The following is a 9,534-nucleotide window of genomic DNA, read 5'->3' as shown; positions in this document are numbered from 1 at the left end:
AGCTTGAGGCTCTGTCTCAAAAAAAAAAAAAAAAAAAAAATCTATTGAGGAGAGATAAATGAGACATTAAATATTCAAAATGCAACCATTGACTCGCTTGAGCCCAGGAGTTGGAGGTTGCTGTGAGCTGTGATGCCACGGCACTCTAGCCAGGGGGACAGCTTGAGGCTCTGTCTCAAAAAAAAGAAAAGAAAAAGAAGTTCAGGAAACACTAATACTATATGTCAGGAGCACAGGATATTGAAGAGTACCAACCAAGCAGTGTTTAATCCAGTGTTTCCCAAATTATAACCCTTTTTATGAAATACCCCTTGAGACCTATGAGATAAGACTTCAGAGAACACACTTCGGAAAGTACTGTGTACCCTGAAGATTCAGCTGAAAAAACTGCCATCCAAAAGACTCACAAAGTACTACTGTTGGTAAAGTTATCACCAACAAAACAGAAAATACTACCCTTCCCTGAGAAAAGGCTGTCCAGGGCACTGAAAAAGACCTAAGGCAGACTGGTGAAATTTAACAGGAAGAAAATAGACTGGTACGTTCATTCAATCTTTAAGAATCAGGCAAAAGGCCGGGTTTGAGGTTGCTGTGAGCTAAGATGCCATAGCACTCTACTGAGGGTGACAAAGTGAGACTCTGTCTCAAAACAAACAACAGGAAAAAATCAGGCAAAAAAGTTTTTACAAAAAGAAAAGTAGACGTTCCTAGTCAAAGTTACAAAGTTGGAAAGAAGAAATTTCTGTATAAATGAAAATAGGACTTAATTATATAGATTATAAATATAGCAAGTACATTAATCAGAAGAGTAACATGAGCAAAAAATGTGGACTCAAAAGAATGTAATTAAATCATATATGCAAGTTCAGAATGCTCTTTTCAGAATAATAAAAATGATAGCCAAAATGCACTGAGTATTTGCCATGTACCAAGCACTTCACATAAATTATTTCATTTAATCCAAGAATACAATGAGACGTTCTTATCCACATTTTACAGATTGGCAAACTAATGCTGAGAGAGGTTAAGTAGCAACTTACCACGGCCACACAGCTAGTCAACTGGTAGAGACAAGATGCTAAGGAATCTGACCCTCTAGGGCCACCCTGATACAACGCTGCCCTCTCAGCCGTGGGAGGCTGCTCTTCAGAATCTTCATCCAAGTCTCAGAACTGGGTGGAGGGAATGCGAGATTGGACACGCCAGGACGTTTCCTTTGTAGAGTCTTAAGATTTTCTTAAGCATTTATACTACATCAGAATGTTCTTATTTTCTTTCTTAACAGGAAAGAGAAATAATTGAACACATGACTGGAAACCTCAGGGAGAGCATCCCCTCTTCACTGAAGTCTGGACCATTGTTCCCCACACCCTGCACTCACTCAGCACTCCCCCCGCCCTCTCGGGGGGCACTGGGTTTTGCACGGCTCTGCCTCTTTCCGAGGATAAACTCCCTGGAGCATGACTGTACCTTACTCGTCTATGACTCTCCTCACCCAACTTTCAGTCCTAGAGATCAACATAGGTTATATATACAAATAAATAAAATTATTATCCCATAGTGAAATTGTCTCTATTTGGCAGCGCTGTTACCAGATGAAGAGGGTCTGGCCGCCTGTCGCTGTCGGCCAATATACAGACAGCGGGATGGGGCCTCCAAACCTGGCTTGTCAGAAGGCCTCGATTCTGGAGACCAGGGAGAGTAGTCTCTCCAAGGCTGTTCTGTTCTTCCATTTTCAACTTTACAGTTTGATACATTTAAGTTCAAAGTGAAGACCATGTCAACCCTTATCTTAAACAATCATCGGTGGAATCCATGACCCATAGTAAACAATAATCACTTCATGACCCAAATCAACATTTCATTTCAAAAGTTAATCTCCTAAATCAATCCACCTAAACTACTCAAGATAGGCGTCTTCAGGGTGAAAGCTAAATTTGCAAAACAGTAAGAATGTGAGATGAGGTGAAGGTCAGGCAGGACCTAGACCCACCAGACAGCTCTGTCATCTGCCCCAGGCTGACAGACTCCATCTTGTTCTCCCTATCTGCACTTTCAATACTATACAATGAAATCAAAGATTGAAATGAGAAAAGAAAAACCTCCCAGCGTATTATCTAGTGGCTTCATGGATGGCTTCACCCTATCACCAAAAGAGGAAGACACAGCTTCAGCTCTTCCTTGTAGCTAGAAGTTACACTCACTTCCCTTATGCTTTTGGCCGAGGCTCTCACTCTGAGTCTCCGGGAAGTCCATTATTCCCATAAAATGTTCATGAATTCCTAAGGACTGACAGTCTCATCAGTCACCTTCAGCTCTCCCCCATGTTTCTAGCCTCCCAAACACACCTCCCGATTTCCCTGCATCTCTCCTGCCACAACTGGGGTTCTAGATTATTTGTCTCACCCTTTTCACTTGAACTTTCCCCCAAAGCAATCCTAAGAGTTTTTCTGAGACTGTAGATGTTGCTAAAGATTTGCATCAGCAGTGAGTTTCAGGCTGGGTGCCCATGGCTCACACCTGTAATCCTAACACTCTGGGAGGCTGAGGTGGGAGGATTGCTTGAGGTCAGAAATTCAATACCAGCCTGAACAAAGCGAGACCTCATATCTACTAAAATATATATGAAGTTGAAATAGAAACAATTTCACTATGGAATAATAATTTTATTTATTTGTATATATAACCTATGTTGACATCTAGGAACTGAAAGTTGGGTAAAGAGAGTCATAGAGGAGTAAGGTACAGTCCTACTACAAGAAATTTATTCTCAGAAAGAGGGAGAGCCATGAAAAAATATATATTGTGGTTCCAGCTACTCAGGAAACCATGGCAGGAGGATCACTTGAGCCCAGAAGTTGGATGTTGCTGTGAACTAAGCTGAAGCAACCGCATTCTAGACAGAGTGAGATTTTGTCTCAAAGAAAAACAAACAAAAAACAAGTGAGATTTTACAGTCCACAGAGGCAGTGAAATGGTAAAACCTACGTTTGGGTAGTATCCGCATCCTTCGAATCCCTTACCCGTTCCAGATCAGGCATTTCTCACCAGCCCCCTACTTTCACAGGCTGCAGCCTCCCACCACATTCTCCCCTGTCCTCCAGTCCTGAGAGCCCGCTTATTGGGACATCCCCAGAAGCTCATTTTCCTCATGTCCTGTCACGGGAGCCCCCCTTTTCCACCCAGAGGCTCCCCAATGTGTTTCTCCGGGTGAAGCGCTCCCTACACGGGACCCTTCCAAGGGACACGGGGCGGCCAGTGCAGACTTCCTTTCCTCCTCCTCCACACCCCACATGTTTGGTCTTCTTTTTCTTTTTTTTTTTTTTTGCAGTTTTTGGCCAGGGCTGGGTTTGAACCCACCACCTCTGGCATATGGGGCCAGCGCCCTACTCTTTTGAGCCACAGGTGCCACCCTTGTTTGGTCTTCTCTATGAATTAGAAGGATGAACAACTGAAATTCATTTCTTACTGATATAAGTTATGACCCACATACACATTCTATTAAAAAGATGCTTTTAAAAACTTTCATACAGAGATCTTTTCCACTCAAGACATATCAATATCCCGAAACTCAGAACTACCACCAGACCCATTAGGAAGCCATTCCAAGGATGGACCAAATGAGAGGAGAATCCACAATCCAGGCAAAATACAAACTATATGTGAATAGGAGTTCAGATACCCTTTTAAAAATAAAGAGATATGGCCAGGCACGGTGGCTTGCGCCTGTAATCCTAGCACTCCAGGACGCTGAGGCAGGCCTATCACCTGAGCTCAGGAGTTCAAGACCAGCCTGAGTATGAGTGAGGCTCCGTCTCTAAAATGAGCCAGGTGTTGTGGTCAGCACCTGTAGTCCCAGCTACTTAGGAGGCTGAGGCAACAGGATCACTTGAACCCAGGAGGAGTTGGAGGTTGCTGTGAGCTGTGATGATGCTACGGCACTCTAGCCCAGGGCTCTGTCTCAAAAAAAAAAAAAAAATGAGGGGTTATGTTGATAACATTAGAAGAAAAAGGAAGTTTGAAGTCTTTCAACTCAAGTTCCTCATTTTAGAGACGACAAAACAGACCAAGAGAGCTTAAATGATTCCCATGAGGTTTGAGGTTCGCAATGAGCCAGTGCAGCTGCGACTTCAGCATGGATTTGTTTGCTTGCTCACTGTCCTACTTATATTTTGATTTGGGCAGCAGGAGGCAAGATCTATCTTGCACCAGAAGTAGACACCTGCTATTCATCCCTGCTATTCATCCCTTCAGCCCACTTTTGGGCCCAGGGAAATGCCTCTCCTTTTTGTGTACTATCTTCATGACATGTCACTTGGGATGTCACATGGGATGCCTATGCTGACAAGGGAGCACAGGACCCAGGCTTGACCTATCAGATACTCTCCCAAGAAAATACCAAGGATGGATTCATCATCAAGGGTGAATGGGGCTCGGGAGACACGGCCTATTCAGTCCTGCACCCAGATAGATTCCCCGAAGCTTCCCTGGGCCCTGTCCATCTCATAGCATAGGAGTAAAACTTCTCTTCCAGATTTCGCAGCTGACTGCTTTGAGTTCCAATAAATGTGTCTGTTGCTTAAATTAGCAGAGTCTGTTTACATCTGTGATTTGCAGACCCCTGTATAGCAGCTCAGCTGGCTCTCCTCTGGCATCTGTGCACACAGGCTTTGTTCTGGATTTCACCACATGTCTCCATGTCAACGATGAAACTAAGACCTAACTGAGCACAGAAGTAGAATTTTCTTATTTAATCAAAATAGCATGAAGCTCTGGGAGGCTGAGGTGGGTGGATTGCTTGGGCTCAGGAATTTAAGACCAACCTGAAAAAGAGGACAACCCTATCTCAAAAAAAAAGCATAAAGCTGATTAGTAAATACAAATTTTTCCTAGCAAATAAGGACCTATGTTCCTTTTTTTAAATTATGGTAAAATATACATTAAGTTTAGCATTTAGCCCTTTTTAAGTGTACAGTTCCATATTGTTAAGTGCATTTACATTGTTGTGCAAGAGAAAGGAGTATTAACCTCAGCACCACCGGCATTTTTGACTGGATAGTTCCTTATGGTGGGAGTGTCCTGTGCATCACAGTATGCTTGGAACTGATTCCTGGCCTCTACCCACCAGATCCCAGCCTCAATTATAGCAACCAAAAATGTCTTCAGGGGAGACTTGCGACTTTGGTCTTCCCCTCTGCCAGAAGCTCTGGTACATTTTACTCCCTCTGTATTCCTTTCTAATAAAATCCTATCTTACCACTGATCTGGGGTCCGTGGGTTTATTCTTCAAATCCCCAAAACCAATGACCTACTGAAGAAGAAATTCCAGTAACATATTTTGGGGATGTCATCCGGGATTGAAGATCGGTGATAAGCAATGGGACCGCTTAACTCTATCCTGTTTTTCTCCATAATCATGATAATGGAGACTAATAATTCAGATGCCTGTCAGCCCCTAAAAGCACACAGTGCAGCTACCGACCTCCAGGTCTTGGGTGAGAGACTGTTGGGGAACAAACTTTCTAATTCCTCTTGGCTCCAAAAGAAAGGAGCAGGACGGAATGTTAGAAGGCTTCTGAACCCCTTCTGTATCCACCCCTTTTCTCTGGTTGAGAGCCGAGCAGACAGAAGTAGCGCCCAAAGGTCCCCGGTCGCACTGGAGGGCCTTCTGAGAAACGTGCCCTCCCAGCTCTTTTACTATCCACTGGTGTCTTCCATGGTCTCAAACTTCTATTCATCTCTACAGACCCTGCACTCTCTCTCTCTGTCTCCTTGTAGTTTACGTGCTTTGTTTGAATGCTGGTAAAAGATTGTTTTATCTATTAGTTAAGTTTGTACTGGGAAAATCCTGGCCAAAATGTAATACAGACCCCTGACAAAGGACCCATGGGGGAGACTTGCGAGTTGGGTCTTACCCTTTGCCAGAGCTCCGGTGCCTTTTGTCTTCTTCTGTATTCCTTTCTGTCTAATAAAATCCTATCTTACCACTGGGGGGGGGGGGGGAATGTCTTCAGGTATTGCCAAATGCCCCCTCAGGGGAAAATAGCCCCTATTTGAGAACCAAGTTAAAGAAAAAAATTCTTATTTTCATTGCATTGTACGTAAATATCCCTTCCACCTTTTTTTTTCACTCAGAACCCTGTCGTCCTCTAAAGAGAAAAAAAAACTTAATATTAATTTAGATTAATATGATATTGTTGTTTTTGAAACTTATTTTATTATTTTATATTTTAAGGAATAAAACCACCTGTGTGCCAAAGTCAGAATACTACATATGCATAGAAGTTCACAAGATTTGTTTGTACTTTCTAAATTACTGTTATGGTTACTTTTTTCATTTTAAAGTCAATAAGCTTCAGTTTAAGAAAGCAGTATGGGCACATAAATTTGTCTTCCCTCCCTTCAGAGATTCTATTTAAGTGGTGATGAGGGCAAAATAGGAGGAATTGGTGATGCACAAGGGATTTTAACAAACTTCTGGAAGACTTAATACAGCCAATAGAGGAAACATGTCAGCTTCAGCCTAGGATGAGCAAAGAGGCCAAAAATGAAAATGGGGGTTAAATTGCCAAACTCCAAAGAGGCTTAGAAGTTGTAACGAAGTCAAGATAAAAAATGAAATCAGGAGATTAGGCCAGGTGCGATGGCTCATGCGTGTAATCCCAGCACTCTGGGAGGCAGAGGCAGGAGGATCACCTGAGTGCAGGAGTTTGAGTCCAGCCTGAGCTAAAGTGAGACTCCGTCTCTAAAAATAGCCAGGCATTGTGGTCGGCGTCTGTAGTCCCTGTCATAGTTGCTGTGAGCAGTGACGCCACAGCACTCTACCAGGGGGTGACAAAGTGAGACTCTGTCTCAAAAAAAGGGGGGGGGGCAGTAAATCAGGAGATTAATTGTCTATGTGTATAATGTAATTGACTTCATCTCATTCCTCTAAGAAAAATGGCAGAGAGCCAGGCATTCTTTCCCAGGCAAAACACCAAAGAGTTCTTTGTTAAATAAATTTTAAAATATTTTAGGAGAGAACAAGACATTTAAAGTGTGTTCTGTGCCTCTGAACAAAATATCCACACTTAGCTTTGAGGTTGGGGATAGAGAAGACGTCCCCCATTTGCTCATCCCACATTTAATGTACCAGTGAACAAGATCCACACAGACACCAAACCTCTAGGAAGTTTTCTTATCATCCCACTATTAGAATTAAATGGGGAGCCAAAAACCAGATAACTGAGGGAATTTGGAGGTAGCAAAGAAATTTACCCCAGATGAAATGGAAAATGGAAAAGATTTAAGAAAAATAAATAGGACATTCTCAGGGAAATTTGAGATGATATTACGTGCATAAACAGAAACAATAAGATGTTATCAAAATGAACAGAAAATAAGCAAAAGCTCTTGAAAATAGAAATTTTATTGGCAAAAGAGAAATACAATTTTAAAAAATGGCTTACCCCTGCAATGGCTTACACCTGTAATCCCAGTGCTTTGGGAGGCTAAGGCAGGAAGATCATTTGAGGCCAGGAATTCGAGACTAGCCGGGGCAATTTAGCAAGATCTTGTCTCTACAAAAATACAAGAATTAGCCAGACATAGTGCAGCACACCTGCAGTCCCAGCTACTCAAGAGACTGAGGCAGGAAAATCACTGGAACCCATGAGTACAAGATTGTAGTGAGCTGTGACTGAGCCACTGCACCCCAGTCTAGGCAACAGAACAAGACCACATCTTAAAAAAGAAAAAAAAAAAAAAAACTTGAAATACAGTAAAGAAAGCCACTCTGAATGAAGAGCTGAAAGAAAACAAAATTAGGAAATAAACATGAAAGAAAAAATATGAAGAAAAGATCAATTAGCAAGGTCTAACACCCACCTGTGGTGGCTTTGGAATATGTCCACTTGACTAAACTAAACTTTCCCCAGAATTTTTTCCCCTTTATGAGTCTAGTTATGGCTGGTCACAAGAGAAGTCTGGAAGGTGAAAGTAAAGCAATAGCCAAGCTTATTCTACCCAGGTCGATACAGGTCTGGTGTTGTTGCAACTTGTGCACATTTTCACAGATCTGCCGATTCACATTTGTAAACACAAAGTCAGCAGGGGCCAAGACTCCAGCTCTCAATGATCTCTTTCTTCACCTTCTCCAAATCCTGGACTAGATGTGAATGTGACTCCATGGCAAGAACGCAGTATCTTGGCCAGTTGCAGTGGCTCACGCCTATAATCCTAGTACTCTGGGAGGCTGAGGCAGGTGAATTTGCCGGAGGTCAGGAGTTTCTGAGCAGACGGGTGTTGTGGCAAGTGCCTGCAGTCCCAGCTACTTCAGAGGCTGAGGCAATAGAATCACTTGAGCCCAAGAGTTTGAGGTTGCTGTGAGCTATGATGATACCATAGCACTCTACCCAGAGTAACAGAGTGAGACTCTGTCTCTAAATAAATAAATAAACAAACTGCATAAAATCAAGTTATCCAATATGTAATCGAATTGATGTCTAAGAAATTAAGAAAACAATAGAACTTTTAAAAGAGCTACAGATGAGGATTCTAGGAAGAAGGTAGAGCAGGAACCAAGCAGAAATCTATCTCCTTGCCTAGATAAAAATTACACTGTCAGAATCCCTCTGATGTAACTATGCTGTAACCCTCAAGTCGAGGAAAGGCTAGAGTCTTTTAGGGCAAGGCTGAGATGGTAAATTGTGGTTGATAAGTCAAATTCAGCCCTTATTACAGTAGCACCAACCCATCCCCCACTGCTCAGTGCAGAAGCAAACAGCTGTGCTCCTGTTCCTAAGAAAGCTTTACACGGCTTACACGTCAAACAAGACTTTGGGATATATTAGGGATCACAGAGGTGCAGACAAAGAAGTGATGGCAGCTGTTGCTGTACTTCCCCCCACATTGCAAGCTCTTTCTCCTCAGCCTGAAGTGGAAAACCTTAAGTTTGCACCTTGGAAGTGACTTCCAAGGAATTTAAAGGATCAGTACTTTTGCTTTCTTTATTATTCTCCTTTTCCCCATTGGGGACAGACATTGAAGCCTAGAACATTCACAAGCAACACATACAACGAAAATTAGAAAGTGGCTCGGCACCTGTGGCTCAAGCGGCTAAGGCGCCAGCCACATGCACCTAAGGTGGCGGATTCGAATCCCCAGCCTGGGCCCGCCAAACAACAATGATGGCTGCAACCAAAAAAAAAAAAAAATAGCCCAGCGTTGTGGTGGGTGCCTGTGGTCCCAGCTACTTGGGAGGCTGAGGCAGGAGACTCGCTTGAGCCCAGGAATTGGAGGTTGCTCTGAGCTGTGATGCCATGGCACTCTACCCAGGGGGATAGCTTGAGGCTCCGTCTCAAAAAAAAAAAAGAAAAAAAAAAGAAAATTAGAAAGTGAGGCAGGGAAGTTTCAGGCTCAGAAAAGACTGAGAAAACCTTAAGTTTGCACCTCAACCTGACCCTGGACACAGAAACAGTCTCCAAAAACTAAAAAGTTAAAACAGCAAACCCTATGGATGGAAGAGAATCTGTTTGCATTGTTATCATATTATTA

General features: G+C 42.8%; 1 protein-coding gene across 1 annotated transcript in view; it reads left to right on the top strand.

Moving 5' to 3' along the window:
- MMP7 (matrix metallopeptidase 7) overlaps nucleotides 1-1,530 on the top strand; it is an 11,084-nt gene extending 9,554 nt beyond the window's left edge. Inside the window, exon 6 of the mRNA XM_012801813.1 lies at nucleotides 1,286-1,530. Within this exon, the coding sequence (XP_012657267.1) occupies nucleotides 1,286-1,302 (17 nt within the window). The 3' untranslated portion in view covers nucleotides 1,303-1,530. The remainder of the gene's footprint in view (nucleotides 1-1,285) is intronic.
- Nucleotides 1,531-9,534: the final 8,004 nt, after the last annotated feature.

This window comes from Otolemur garnettii, unplaced genomic scaffold, assembly GCF_000181295.1.
Source record: "Otolemur garnettii isolate 467f Iridium unplaced genomic scaffold, OtoGar3 scaffold00001, whole genome shotgun sequence".
Classification (NCBI taxonomy): domain Eukaryota; kingdom Metazoa; phylum Chordata; class Mammalia; order Primates; family Galagidae; genus Otolemur; species Otolemur garnettii.
This window is presented reverse-complemented; position numbering and strand designations above follow the sequence as displayed.